General features: G+C 43.7%; 1 protein-coding gene across 3 annotated transcripts; it reads left to right on the forward strand.

The window, feature by feature from the left end:
• The first annotated feature begins 2,635 nt into the window (after positions 1-2,635).
• Positions 2,636-15,049, forward strand: PDZK1 (PDZ domain containing 1). 3 transcript variants are annotated; one of them, XM_038402748.2, is made up of 9 exons: positions 2,636-2,896; positions 4,438-4,649; positions 4,980-5,223; positions 6,187-6,323; positions 8,372-8,567; positions 9,365-9,561; positions 11,749-11,943; positions 12,725-13,024; positions 14,138-15,049. In XM_038402748.2, exons 2-9 carry the CDS (start codon positions 4,440-4,442, stop codon positions 14,204-14,206), a joined length of 1,548 nt encoding a protein of 515 aa, XP_038258676.1. In that variant the 5' UTR covers positions 2,636-2,896; positions 4,438-4,439; the 3' UTR covers positions 14,207-15,049. The 3 variants fall into 3 exon arrangements, with proteins under 3 accessions (XP_038258676.1, XP_043365723.1, XP_043365719.1); XM_043509788.1 differs by having other exon boundaries at positions 2,742-2,896; positions 8,372-8,561; XM_043509784.1 differs by lacking the exon at positions 2,636-2,896 and adding an exon at positions 3,507-3,529.
• The last annotated feature ends 216 nt before the right edge of the window (positions 15,050-15,265 follow it).

Consider the following 15,265-nt stretch of genomic DNA (forward strand, 5'->3'; position numbering starts at 1 on the left):
AGATATGCTTGAAAACAAACATGCTTATCATAGGGTGTGCAGGTGGAGAGGCTGAGGTCAACATATCAGCAACACTTCAGTCCCCAAATACGTGCTTCTCCTGTTGGCTGAATGTGGCACTGCAAGCACGCCCTGCCTCCATTTTTTTTTAAAAATGTTATTCTTTTATTACAGAACTCTTCTAAAACATTTTACAGTGTAGTGACAAACTTAGTACATCTATAAATACTCAAGTATAAATCGACATATGGAACAAAGGTTTTCTGTCTCCCCCGGGATTCACGTGGCTCAGCTCTACAGCTGGGTCACACTCAGAGTTCAATTCCCTTCTGGAATAACAAAAGTCCAAACAAACAAAACATTCTTTCACCCACCTTGGGCCTCTCTCAGGTCGTCCTCTGGGCTCAGTTCCCAGTTCTCTTCTGGGCTATCTTTTAATCTCTCTGGGATAGAACCCTGACTCCCAAGCTCTTTCCTCTAAATACCCTTACAGTCTCGGCTCCTTTGGGGTATCTTTGAGTCTTCCCTGCTCTGGGGTAGAGTGCTAATTCCAGGGAGTGTTCCCAGACCCCACTTCAGGGCCTTCCATCGGAGTCCAACTTGCTCACTGCAGTTTCTCCTCCAAAATCAGCTCTCCCAGCCCCTCTTATGGGTGCATCTACACAGCAAGTGGCCGTGAGTCTCAAAGCCTGGTATAGTGCTAAAAACAGCAGTGCAGACATTGTGGCTTGGCCCATGAAGCCCACATCCCTCCCTAGGCTACAGAGCCCAAGTTCTGACTGAGCCCCAATGTCTGCATGGCTATTTTTAACACTGTAACGAGCTCAAGTCTGTAGACCGAAGTGCTGAGACTCCCTGCCACTCACTTTGTAGACATATAGGGCTGCCTGTCCTTCAGGATTGTCCTGGAGTCTCCAGGAAGTAAAGATTAATCTTTAAATAAAGATTAGGTCATGTGATGAAACCTCCAGGAATACGTCCAGCCAAAAATGGCAACCCTAGACATACCCTATGAAGCCCAGGTGTTTCAGCCAATCACATGACCCCGATTAATTCAGCCCACTCCTCCCCCCCCATCCAGAGCCTGGATGACAGTCAACCTCCAGCAGTTGTCTGGTGCAGGAACCAGCCCCGGAGCAGTGACAAGGGGCAGCAGCATTGGCCACACCACTGCTCACTCAGGTTTGGCTCCTCTGCTACGAAGGAAGCAGGGCCAAATCTGAGTGAGTGGACTTGTGACCTGATGCACAGAGTCGCACAACACTCAGGTTGACCCCCTTCTCCCTCCCCACCACCCACAAATTGGGCCCTAGGCACATGCCTGGCTTGCCCATGCTTTAATGTGGCCCATACACTTGCAAATGCTGCCTCACTCTTCCCACAAGCCCCTTGCCCAACCTCACTACCCGATTACTCATGCACCCACCCCCATTGTCCTTCCCAGCTGCAGGGCCAACCCATCACATTCATAGCTAAAGATCATTCCCATCCCCATTCCCAGTCCAAATTTTCCTGCAACTCATCCACCAGAAGAAGCGAATTCCAATCCCACACCCTCAACTGGTAGACACTCCCCTAACACTACCTCCCTCGACCCCTCCAGAACCTACCCACACAGCCTACACCCCATATTCTGACCCCTCTGGAACTGCAATATAGATGCAAAATACTGTTCTCAAAACAATACACGACTCTTACAGCCTCATTTGTACCCACCAAGCCCATTGAACCAACTGGCCCTTAGTGAATATCAAATGAACCTACATTACATCAACAAAGCTGCCTGATACATTACCCAAATATCATGCTTCTCCTGGAGGGGCACATGACCCATGGAAAAACTGGGACATGAGAGACTTGGGCTCTATTCCCACCTCCGCAACTGACCTGCTGGGTGACCTCAGACATGTTGCTTTTCACCTCTCTGCCTGTTTTCCTGCCCACTCTTTGTCATTCATGTCAGTTTACATTGTAAGTTGTTTGGGGCAGGGACTCTGTCTCACTATGTATTAAGCCCCTAGCACAATGCGGCTTAATACAAATAATAATTCCTACCCTCAGCATGCCTTGCAAACTCACACAGAGTCCATGCCCAAGGTCCAGTAGGAAGATTTTCATCTATGCATGTATATATATCCACATTCATCCTGCCTATATGCAAAGATCATATTAACGCAACATTCAGATTGAGATTTCCATGCCTTTCACTTCCACTACTCCTACCCCTTTTGGGACTGTTTGTTCCTATTCTTTATCCCATGACAGACATGGATATTGTGCCTCACTGATTCCATAGAAAATTTGCTCAGTTTACATAGGGAAATGTGTCCTTTAAATTTACTTTTCCTTGTAAACTGAGCTAATTTGCTATGGAAACAATCAGACGTTAAACATGGAACCCCACAATGCCATTTTACTACACTGTAAGTAGGCCATTTACTAATTTGGAGACTACAACCAGCAGAGGTGCAACAGAAGCGTTATTTCTAATAACTGAGTCCTTGTCTGTCACCAGAGCCTGCAGAGGCTCATTCCTAGTGGATGAACCAGGCCTTGGAACTGCTCCCTGGGAATCCTTATCTCTCTCAGGGGAAAGGTCTGACCAAGAGCAAAGATCAGGCTTATCTTGGATCTGCTCCCTGTGAAGGTCTGAGTTTGAGAGTACAATGATCAATGAAACACCGCAGCAGAATTCAAAGTTGCTGAGAAAGGAGAAGTGATTTGCACCTCTACAGGCTGGTTATCAAGTAGGTGAACACATGCAGTGAGATTCAGTTAAATAAATCATCTTTTAAATCAACCTTTGCTCAATCAAAGTCCGGCTGTACCTATAGGTACAGCCACAGGAGAGACTGCTGGAAAGAATTCCCTAGAGATCAGCTCCACGCAGACACAGGTAAGAACTTCCCTTCTTTCTTCACTAACTCCTTTCCCCCAAAACATCCCATAATTACTATCCTGGTTACCTTTGTAGGTTCTTTACTCCCATTCCCCATAAAGCTTTCATGCAGCAAAAGGAGAAGTAACATTGAGCCCTCTGAGGTGCATGAGTTCACCATCTGCCTTCCCCTGCACCTGAATGTTTCTTAGGCCTTATCTACACTAGGATTTGCCTCTATTTCAGGCTCTGGTGTAAACTCCTAGAGTTCATAGGACAAACAGCTATGAGCTGCAACTTTCACCAATACAGCCTGCTCTAGTTTCCAGCAGGGTAAGCTCCACGAGTACCAGTGATAGCTTTGCCTGTCTATACTGAAGATTTGCCATAGTACAACTGCATGGTGGCTAGAAACAGGGCAAATCTTGAATTTTCAAAGGGAAGGCAGATAAATCATCTGCTGTGGGCTCCTCTTCTCTACAGGGGAGCTGTATTTGGGATGGCCTGAAGAATCTCTGCCAGGAGAAATTTTCCAAATTGGGTCTAGAGATAAAAGTATGCGTGGATACTAGAAAAGGATGCATCTGCTACAATAGAATTTACTTCAGACTTAATTTCCCTTTTGTGGATATGTTCCGAGCTAAGTTTGAGGTACTGCAGTATATTAAATCCTTCCAGCTGTCTGAACAATGGATGGGGTCCCAAGATACCAAAAGCTTCCGGTATCTTCCTTCAGCTTCCATAACACATTTGTGCCCCTCTGACCGCCAATATGCTAGTTGGCCTGACCCACCTATGTCTCTTCACTAAAGAGACAACTATATTTTTTTAAAGAAGTGGGGGGTTGTTTTAGGGCTTGTTTACACATGAAAATTAATCTACAATAAAGCGTGGTGTGAATTTAAAGCAGATTAACTATTCCTGATTAACGTTGTGTGGGCACTCTCATTCAAGAATAAGAGTATTTTATTCTGAATTAGTTAAATAGCTCAGAATAAGGTACTCTTATTCCAGAATGAGAGGGTCCACACAAGGAGTTAACTAGAAATAGCTATTTCAGAATATAACTTGATTGACAACACTGGTGTGTGCATAATGGTCAGGCCCCCAAAAGAACAGAGTTCCATCCCACCTCGTAGTACGAAGAAGGGTCACTTTGCTCAAAGCTACCTGTTTCTTTCTTAATCTTGCCCTCATCTAAGAATTCCATTTTAGCCACACCTCCATTTTCTTTACCACTGGCAACTCCTGTCAGCTTAATCTGCATTATGGTTTCTCTCCTGTGAGGCTTAGTTCTGGAAGAGACCCTGACCACAGTTTTCCCATCTTATTTTCGACAACAGACAGGTTCTCTCTCTGGCATTCTGCCTTCAGTCAGTCTCCTTGTTAGCAAGAGGTAGACACCATCTTCATCTAAGATGGAGGACAAAAGCATTTTCTTCTTTATCTGTTAAAAACACTTTGGCTCAAATGACCAACTCAGTGCATATTTAAAGGGGACATACTTCCTTTTCCTGGTCCTGTTTTTACACACACCCCTTTTCCATTCTGCTTGGCAGAAATGACCTCTGCTCTCCAGCCTCGAGAATGCAAAGTGATCAAACAAGAGGGGGAGAGTTATGGATTCTTCCTGCGCATCGAGAAAAACAAATTGGGTCACCTCATCCGGAAAGTGGAGGAGGGCAGTCCAGCTGACAGGGCTGGCCTGAAGGATGGAGACAGAATTCTGAGGGTCAATGGGTTGTTCGTGGACAAGGAAGAGCATGCACAGGTAAGTTTGACTATATTTTTGGTCCCAGCCATTTCTCAAAACCTCAGCCCCACTTTTGGCATTCAGTTCAGCAAACCGTCACCTGCCACTCCTCACAGTAACTTCTGCTGGGAAATCTGAGAGCTGAATAACTGAGCTTACAGGATCATTTATACCTTGCATATTGGCTTCACTGGAGCTTGAGCAGAGGAAAAAGATCCTTGATGAAATACCAAGGGCAGTGGAAGCTGCAGAGCTAGCATGTGCTGTGCTCCAGCGGGGGAAATTTATATCAACCATCTGGATGCTTTTCTGCCATTACCACCTCCAAGCTCATTCTATCCATTGCAGGTAGTGGAGCTGGTCAAAAGGAGTGGGAATTCTGTAACTGTCCTCATTCTGGATGAGGCATCCTATGAAAAGGCAGAAAAAGAAGGGATGAACTTTGAAGAGTTGGGTCACAAGCAGACAACCCAGCAGCAAAAGGAGCAGCCGCCAGTGACAAATGGAGTGACAGCACCAGTTCCACAGCCTCGGCTCTGCTACTTAGTGAAGGAGAGAAACAGTTATGACTTCTCCTTGAAAACCACAACTGGTGAGAACAATGGGTGTAAGTGGTAGGCAATTTCCCGAGGGCACATTTCCTCTGGTTAGGTGTGGGAATGGGAGTTGATTCTTTGCCAGCCTGTCCAATTTCCTGTCAGCTGTTGAAGCAGACTTGCTAAAACCATTTGTACCAGGCCCTCCTCAGTTGCCAGAAGCACCCTACAAATGATTGCTCCAAGTCCCATGCACTTCCTTTGAATTACCATGAGAACCAGCCCTCAGGGTTCTGGAGCTTATCTGAAGGCAACCATCTGAAAGGGGCTGAAGCAAAGGATGACAGTGTGCAAAAGGCAAAGAGCCTCTTCTGATCTAGATGTGTTCACATGGGAAGCATGAAATTGAACTAAGGAATTTTATTTTTCTTTTGAACCCTCTCCACACTTGCCCTTTCCAAAATGCTAGGCAAAAGAATGGGTAGGGTTCTGTAGACCTGTACTGTCTCTCTCTGTTTGGAAAGTGCCTAGCTCATGGAGGGTGCTAACACAATGTAAATAACACTGTGCACTAGACTAACCCACGGATGAAATCTGGAAGTCTTTTAAACACAAGAAACTCTGACATGTGGATAAGCCACATTAAATAATAAAATTGGGCCTTAATCAATTCAAACTTTAGAGTCACTCCATTCTCAGTAGTACTAACGATCAACCAAACCACCATAATTGGTGCCTGGGGCACTCTCAGCAGAGAGGCAAACAATAATTTGGGCCATAGATGATGAAGTTTCCTCCCCTCTCTAGGTTATCCCTCCAGAGTCAGGATAAGGCACACAGGTGTGGCTGTGTAGAGAAAACTTGTGCTGTCATGGTACCTCTTCTGTGGATAAACAGAGCCCCTTGGTCTCCAAGGCTGTCACTACAGCACCTTACATCAGCATGGCATTTGCTTGGCAATCAGTGCAGGCATGTTCCAGCGGCTTGCTCAGTATAGTAAGTTCTCTCCCCTGTTCTAGGTCAGAAGGGTGTCTTCATAATAGGCTTGTCCCCCCAAGGAGTGGCTGCAAAAGCAGGTGTCCAACATAATGACCGCCTGATCGAAGTGAATGGGAAGAACGTGGAAAACGACAAACATCAGGAAGTGGTTGAAAAGGTATCTAATAGCACAACTCCTCTGCTTCCTTCATTTAAGGCCAGTTCCTCTTCCTGAGGCTAGCAGTGTCAACACTGTCTGAATGCATTCACAGAGAAGGTGAAAAGGCTGAGGTCAATACCGTGCATTATCAGCAACACTTCAGTCCCAAAATATGCTGCTACTTTGGTCTTGTTTCTTGGATGGGTCAGGGTAGCTGGAGTGCAAGGCTGCCGAAAAGGTTGGCTGTTCTTGAAAGTCAGGGACAGACTTCCACCAGACACCCTAAACTTGCTTTGGAAGAATACTGCCCTCAAGTCAGGCCCGAGTGATGTAAGCACCACAACTGTACTGTTGCCATAAGCCTAATTAAATAAACGGCGGCATAGTTCTAGGAATTCTGAAAATCTTTCTGGTGCCCAGGAGGACGAAGTCAGCATGCCTGGGATGGAGTACAGTACAATGGAGAATCTTTCTAATATTAGGATGGTAAGACTGGAAAGCACAGTAGTTTGTGCTCCATGATTTACCTGAAGGAGGGTTTGATGTGAAGATCTGGATAGTTAGGGAAAGAGGAGAATTTCCAGGAAATGGGATTCCCTCCTGCTAAGAAACGCAAAACTAATTTTAACAGTGCCGTTTAAGGACTCAATCAGAGCCAAATAATGTAACCTAGCTGTCAATAAAAGGGGCCCAGAACAAAGTGTGCAAGAAAGCCTGCATTTCTGATCATGAAATGTCCTTCTGCCACATCCTCCCAACAACTGGTATATTCCTATTTGTGATGATGGTGGTTTAAAGATCTTCTTGGTGTTAGGGAAAATAATGAATGTAGTTTGAGAGATCAAACCAAACACTGATCCACTGAGGGTAGCATCAGTGATAAGGATGGAAAGAGAACGTGATTTTTCCATTACTCTCTCTGGTAAAAATCACAAATGCTGAGGCTTTAACCATTCAAACATAGCATGACTATGAAGCAGCTTGGGCCAGAAAAGCTTTCAGAGTACCACTATCCAAACTACAAATCCTACAGCATTTCACTGCAGTTCTCAAACTCCCAGGGGAGACATGGGAATGTGTCAAGGGAGATGCAAGCTGTGTGTCGTTTTTTTGTTGTTGTTTTTGTAGCACTCTGGCTGTCAGCCCTGGGTGGCTGGGGCTCGCGCAGAAGGGCCATGCACTCCCGGGAGGCAGGAACAGCAGGAGCTCCGCCTCCCGGCCTTGGGCTCTCCTCTCCTTCCCCCCCCCCAGTCCCTTACTGGGAGACAGCACAGGCTCAGGTTCTCCTCCTCACTGTCCCAGTCCCATACCTGGAGGTGGCTATCAACCCTGGAGTGGCAGCGCAGAAATAAGGGTGGGGCATATAAGAAATAAGCCATGGGGCGCTAAGTCTGCTGTGAAAAGTGATATTGCTGAATCTCTCTTTTCACATTGACACCCTTACTTCTGTGCTGCTGCTGCTGGCACAGCGCTGCCTTAGAGCTGGGCACCCAGTCAGCAGCCGCTGCTCTCCGCTCTGCCTTCAGGGCTAGGTGGCAGTATCTGTACATGGGGGGAGGACACAAACTACTACAGACACGAAGAAGGGGGGGCCGATCAAATAAGCTTGCGAAGCAATCCACTATAATGATCCAAACCACTATATTAACTATGAAAAACTGCAGTACTTGTGTTCTGTACTATGGTTGCAATATTTTTCATAAGGAGAGGAAACTTGGAGGTTTTGAGTGACGATGGAGAGAAGAATGGGAGTAGAGAAGCAGAGGTATGATGGGGATAGACAAAACACACAAAGTTAGGGTATGGGAATGTAGGGGGATGGAAGTAGCTCCAGAGCAGTCAGAGCTGAATGTTATAGCAACTTGTGGTAGGTGTGGCTGAGTCTACAGTCATATAGGCAGCACATGGGTACACATATTAGAGCACCACCCCACAACCCTACATCCCATTCACCTAGAGCCTACCATTGTACATAAAAGAACCTGCCAACATAAAGCTCTCCACAGCCCCCATGCTCCACTCAAAGGCCTGTGTTTGAAATTGTGTGTGTGTGTGTGTCGTTGCAGGTGAAGAAGTCTGGGAACCATGTTGTGTTTCTGTTATCAGACAATGAAACTGACCAGTATTACAGCAACCACCAGATGATACTGAAAAGAGACACAGCCAACCTGAAACTGCTTCCCCACAAACCCCGACAGGTGGAGCTCAAGAAAGGAGACAACGGCTATGGGTTTTACCTGAGGGAGGAACAAAATGGTAACGGTGAGAACCCAGCCATCAGCCAGGCCCCTGTGTGCTCTGTAGTGCGCTTTTACGGGGCCTGCAGGACTCCTACTCTCCAGTGCCTACTACTCATCTTGGAAAGATCATTTCCTGTCCTGCTGCAACCCAGTCCCCCCCAAAAACACCTCACCACAGCCAGGTACCCCCAATTTGTAGCCTGTTTTATACAGGAGGCCAGACTAGATAATCACAAATGGTCCCTGGCCTTGGAATCTATGAATCTCCATCAAACCTTCCAATCTGAGGTGGAACATCCCACTGTGCTGCTTGTGGCCCTCCTCACCCACTACAGTCCAGCTCCCATAATCTCCACTTGGGGCAGCCTCCAACCCCACATTTTTGAGAGTCAGCAACGTGTCCAGAGTAATGTCTGATGGTTTTTCCACAACAGAATCCTGGCTTATCTGAATCACTTGAAAGAGATCCTTAGTTGCTCTCTCACAACTGGGTTCACCAAAACCATGAAGCGCTCAATTTTAAATAGGCTTAAACTCCCCCGCCCCTTGCCTCAGAGTAAACCACAACCTCCATGTGTCTTGTTCAGGGGAAAAGGAACCTGTATTCAAGTCACTTGGAAGGAGATCTAGATTCTGCACTAGGGTTACTGCAGAATGAGCTAAATCAGGAATCTTATTTCAACCTGAAATCAGAGAATGAGTTTCTGCCATCTTAAATATCTTTTATCATCCAAACCAAACACACCATGAACAACTGCTTTTCTCTATTTGAACTAGACCTGTATTCTTTTTTTTTATTTTTTTTTTTTTGGAGATCAGGTCATTTAATTAAGGACATTGATTCTGGCAGCCCAGCAGCCAAGGCAGGTCTAAAGGACAATGATATCCTGGTGGCTGTAAATGGGGAGTCAGTGGAGGCACTGAATCACGACATCGTGGTGGAGAAGATTAAGAGGTGTGGGGAAAAGACCACATTGCTGGTGGTGGATAAGCAGACAGACACCATGTATAAACTGGTAAGGCAATGCAGGCTGGGGTTGGGCTTGTACAGCTCCTCACTAGGTAAGACATGGGCAGCAATGAAATAATGGGTCCATTCTGAAAGAAGCACCATTTCAAAGGCTTTTTAATAGCCCTTATTCAAATACTCGCTATAGTGAACATCTGAGATGGGCTCATGTCTCAGTCTCCCTCAGAAGAGATTTCTGCAGTATGTCACTAAACTTCCCAATTTATTCTTGCCTTAGACCTTCCTATATACTACTGGAACAATACCATATTTCAGCAGGTCAGTGCAGAAACCAACATGTTAACCAATTGCAACTACCAGGCAGTTTCCTATATGAATTAGAGGAGAAATCCCTGCTCACATTTGTGAGCATGTTGCAACTTTTTACCTCTATCACTGAAGGGGTTTTAATAAGCAAGTAGAATTCACAGGTGGGACCTATACTGACTGTTGTAAAGATTTCAAATGCAACAAGATGTTAGACTAGAGCTGTCAAACACTTTATAAGATTAATCGTGTGATTAAAAAGATTAACTGCATGATTAATCGCACTGTTGAACAATAATAGAATACCATTTAAATATTTTTAGATGTTTTCTACATTTTCAAATATATTGATTTCAATTATAACAGAATACAAAGTATACAGTGCCCACTTTATATTTATTTTTTATTACAAATATTTGCACTGTAAAAAACAAGATATAGTATTTTTCAATTCACTTAAGTACTGTAGTGCAATCTCTATCATGAATGATGAACTAACAAATGTAGAATTATGCACAAAAAAGAGATTCCATTCAAAAACAAAACAAATGTCAAACTTTAGAGCCTACAAGTCCACTCAGACCTATTTCCTGTTTAGCCAATTGTTCAGACTAACAAGTTTATTTACATTTGCAGGAGATAGTGCTGCCCACTTCTTGTTCACTATGTCACCTGAAAGGGAGGACAGGTGTTCTCATGGCATTTTTGTAGCTGGCTTCGCATGACATTTACATGCCAGATGCCCTAAAGATTCATATGTCCCTTCATGCTTCAATCACCATTCCAGAGGACATGCGTCCAGGCTGATGACGGGATCTGCTCGATAACAATCCAAAGCAGTGCAGACCGATGCATGTTCATTTTCATCATCTGAGTCAGATGCCACCAGCAGAAGGCTGATTTTCTTTTTTGGTGGTTCGTATTCTGTAGTTTCTGCATTGGAGTTTTGCTCTTAAGACTTCTGAAAGCATGCTCCACATCTCATCCTTCTGAGATTCTGGAAGGCACTTCAGATTCTTAAACCTTGGGTCAAGTGCTGTAGCTATCTTTAGAAATCTCACATTGGTACCTTCTTTGCGTTTTGTGAAATCTGAAGTGAAAGTGTTCTTAAAACGTACAACATGTGCTGAGTCATCATCCGAGACTACTATAACATGAAACATATGGCAGAATGCGGGTAAAATAGAGCTGGAGACATACAATTCTCCCTTAAGAAGTTCAGTCACAAATTTAATTAACACATTTTTTTTTAAACAAGCGTCATCAGCATGGAAGCACGTCCTCTGTAATGGTGGCTGAAGCATGAAGGGGCGTACGAATGTTTAGCATATCTGGCACATAAATACCTGGCAATGCCGGCTACAAAATTGCCATGCAAATGCCTGTTCTCACTTTCAGGTGACACTGTAAACAAGAAGTGGGCAGCGTTATTTCCCGTAAATGTAAACAAACTTGTTTGTTTTAACAATTGGCTGAACAAGAAGCAGGACAGAGTGGACTTGTAGGCTCTAAAGTTTTACATTGTTTTCTTTTCGAGTGCAGTTATGTAACAAAAGAAATCTACATTTGTAAACTGCACTTTCACGATAAAGAGATTGCACTGTAGTACTTGCATGAGGTGAATTCAAAAACAGTTTCTTTTATCATTTTTACAGTGCAAATATTTGTAATAAAAAATAATACAAAGTGAGCAGTGTATACTTTGTATTCTGTATGGTAAGTGAAATTAATACATTTGAAAATGTAGAAAAACATCCACAAATATTTAATAAACTTCAATTGGTATTCTATCATTTAACAATGCGATTAAAACTGAGATTAATCACGTGAGTTATCTGTGATTAATTGACAGCCTTAGTTTAGACAGATTTTTCTGTAGGAGTTTTTACATTCATATAAACTCTTTCCTTTGCTTTTGGTCTTTCAGGCTCAAGTTTCCCCGTGTTTGTACTACCGGGAAAGACAAGATTCCCTTCCAGCTGAAGCAGAGAAAGAGCCGACCTCACATGCTGAGCAGGTGGTGAATCACAAGCCCAAAATCTGCAGGCTGGTGAAGGGTCCTAGTGGATTTGGCTTCCATTTGAATGCAACCAAGAATATGCCCATGCAGTTCATCAAAGAGGTACCAACCTGGGGCTTCTAGCCTGGAAGAAGCATGAGACACCAGAAGTAACACTAACTTGTGCTACAGTTAGACATACAGCACAGAAAGTAGGGAATGTGACTACACCCAGAGCAAGTCATTCTAAGCCATATGTAACAAAAAGGCAAGATCTGTCCTACGTGCTCTTGGCTGATAGAGTTTTAGTCTTTGAACTCAGGATGAATTCATACCCCTAGAGGTGAAAGGATGGTCTTGTGATTAAGGTACAGGAGTGGGAGTGAGGAGACCTGGGATATAGTCCTAGCTCTGCAAAAGTTCTGGGGTAAATTGCACAAGTTTTGTCTCTATTTTCTCTTCTTCCTTAATATTTATCTAACCCACAGGAGTGTTATACTGAATATAATAATATATGTAAGGGATCTGAGATCCACAAGACACTATAAAAAGGTAAAATACGATAAACCATTATCTGATCCCCTAAGTACCACAGTTAAGTCTACATGATAGCACCACCATGGCCTCTTCCCCACAACAGAAGTCCTGTCCAAGTCAAAACCCATTACAGGACTGGTAATAAAAGTGGAATATATTGGAATACTATGTTAAAAGTCTCATCCTTTCTCCTTCTCCAATTAAGTTCTGCTCCAGAATAATTTTTTCCAATCCTTACTCTACCTCCTGTATTGGGGAAAAAAAAAAAAAATCACAGAATATTCACTGTCTATTTATAATACTTGGGTGTTAATTCAACTTTAATGGTACTGTGCTGGTATCACAGCTTCAGAGCCTGTGTTTGCAGATACGTAAAGGTGGGCCAGCTGACACAGCAGGACTGGAAGAAGAGGACATTTTGGTGGAAGTGAATGGCGTGAACGTATTGAACGAAACCTATGATAAGGTTGTAGCAAAAATCAGTGACAGTGGCGACAGATTGACGTTACTGGTGTACAGAAAAGCAAGCTATGAATACTTCAAGTCTCAGAATATTCCTATTACTGCCTCTCTGGCAGATCAGCTATATGACACTACTGACCCTCCTGCTTATACAGAGAACCCACCAGCAGAGCCAGAGAGGACCTCACCAGAACCAAGAGAAAGGGTGGGTAATCTTGAGTTAACCCAATCTTTCGGACCAAGTGGTGGGGAAAGGAACCTGAATCAGTCCCTAAATTCACTTGAGGTAGGGTCTGTGAATTCTAGTTGTATTCTGGATTTACAAGATCTGATCTACATTAATTAGTATGGAGTGGCAGACCTGGTTAAAGTAGGGTAGAACTGCCTGTTCTCCTTACTCCACACACACAGTATCTACTGGACCCAGGGTGGGGAGGGAAGGGGAGGGGAGGGGGTGTAGAGAGTGAATGTATGTATGCACGTGAGTATATGAGAGACAGCATGAGAGAGAGCAGAAATATTCCCAATATAGCATTCATTAATATAAATGAGAACCATATCCTCAGGAATTCTCTGTTCAACCACAGGGAGCACAGGACCCAAGTAACAGGGCTTAAATACACCTGTGAACATGGGAAAACAACGTGAAGTGCTTTAAAACAGTGCAGATTCTTTGGTGGGTGTGGGGTGGGTAGACTGTGACAAAGTGTGACCAACAAAGGTCCTGAGAAAAAAATAAATATTCTGACCACTAAATATTCACCAAATATTCTGGTCCAGGGAAATTGTGCCAGCAACAAAAAAGTTTGAAACTTGCTATTGTCAGAAAAATGACACCTGTACTCAACTGCTCTGATCCCTGTGGATTCAGGGTCTTATCTTCTTTGCTGTTAAAAATAAACAAGTTTTTACTCCTGTTCATGCCAGAGACACAATAAAGCTAGGAAGAAACTAACTGGATTCTATTCCTCACACATATCACCAGAATTGTTAACTAAGTTCCAACTGCAGATTCTTTCAGTGATGGCCTTACGTCCAAGGCTGGGTTTTCAGAGCTGTAGTTAAACCCTTCTTTTTATCTGTTACCTTGGTGGATTTGACATGGAAGTCGAGCAAGAACATGGAATTCCCACTAGACAATTTAGTCACTTTGTAAAGTGCATTTAAAAGAGCAATTCACTCGCTCTTCATGCAAAGGCAAATACCTACTGGGCATGGTTCAGAACAGACTGATAGAGATTCCTCATGCCACTGTGAACTATCACATTATCTACAACCATAAAATAATTACAAATTTCTACTTGTTGCTTTTCCACAGGCCAGCTCCTCCTCCTCCTCTTCACTCTCAATCGCCTCAGCAGAAGAGGATGATGACACGCAGTTATGATGAGACAGACCACAACAGAAACCAATCAGACATCTTTCAAGGTTTAAAAAAGTTCTCTTCCTCTGAGCAGTCTTTGTTCTTTTACCTCCCAGAACCACACTGTGCTATGGAACTTCCAGTCCTCACAAGTATGAACAGCAACTTCCTTCTAACTAACTTTCCCTGAAGGGGAACATCCCACCACCCCCAAGAACTATCACTCATTTATCTAATGCTGCTAATCGTAGTTCATTGGCCTTCTCCCTGGTGAAGTGGACAGTTACTTACTTCTACTACTGCTCTGTAAATGCTTAAATGACTAATCAGGGACATCTGTCATCTTGCGGGGGAGGAAATGTGATTCACAAATCAATAAGTATTTTGGCCTTTTAGGCATAAGAAAGCTCCTTAACATAGAAATTGATCTCTCACGTCCTCCATGAGACTTCTTTCCTCCTAATCAAAGCCCATCTGCCAAATCACTGTGGCTATTACATGCTATATTTACTGTAACACAATCAGTTTAACCCAGTAGATGTAATATATCATGATAAGGTAATGTATTCTGTGATTAACTCTCCTTTCACTTGCTAACAAGCTGTAGATATCGTCCATTCAAAACAATAGGTTAATTGTTCATTGTTCAGAAGCTACAAGCACCATTCCCTCCACCCCACTCTCCTAGCTGAAGATCATGGCCGTTTGAAAAGTGTCTGTAATTCAGTGTAAACAGCTTTGTTTGACTACATGCCAACACCTTGTCTCTAATGCGATATGAACCAGCTCTGTAGTACCCATAGTGGATGCTATACCTCCTTGCTGTAAGCTTGAGACAAAGCATAAATAAATCATTCAGAGTGGCTATTTCTTTTTCCCAGGTCTTACTCCTGCCATCTATGAAGTATGTTCCACAATAGCTTTAAACTGAGCAAGGTCTGGGAGAATGGTTATCAGGAAGCTATACATTTAAGTTGCATGGGTGAAATTTACCTTAGTGACTTACATTAAGCCAACAAGGGACATGGACTGATGTAGAATATATCAGTCAGTGGGGAGCACTAAATTTCTAGAGTATAACGT

Source organism: Dermochelys coriacea, chromosome 1 (assembly GCF_009764565.3).
Source record: "Dermochelys coriacea isolate rDerCor1 chromosome 1, rDerCor1.pri.v4, whole genome shotgun sequence".
Classification (NCBI taxonomy): Eukaryota; Metazoa; Chordata; order Testudines; family Dermochelyidae; genus Dermochelys; species Dermochelys coriacea.

Excerpts from the sequence above, each read along its gene's own strand:
- PDZK1 (XM_038402748.2), top strand. The coding sequence starts at position 4,440 with ATGACCTCTGCTCTCCAGCCTCGAGAATGCAAAGTGATCAAACAAGAG. Across the intron at positions 4,650-4,979 it reads ACAAGGAAGAGCATGCACAG|GTAGTGGAGCTGGTCAAAAG; the intron begins GTAAGTTTGACT and ends TATCCATTGCAG. Across the intron at positions 8,568-9,364 it reads GGAGGAACAAAATGGTAACG|GTCATTTAATTAAGGACATT; the intron begins GTGAGAACCCAG and ends TTTGGAGATCAG.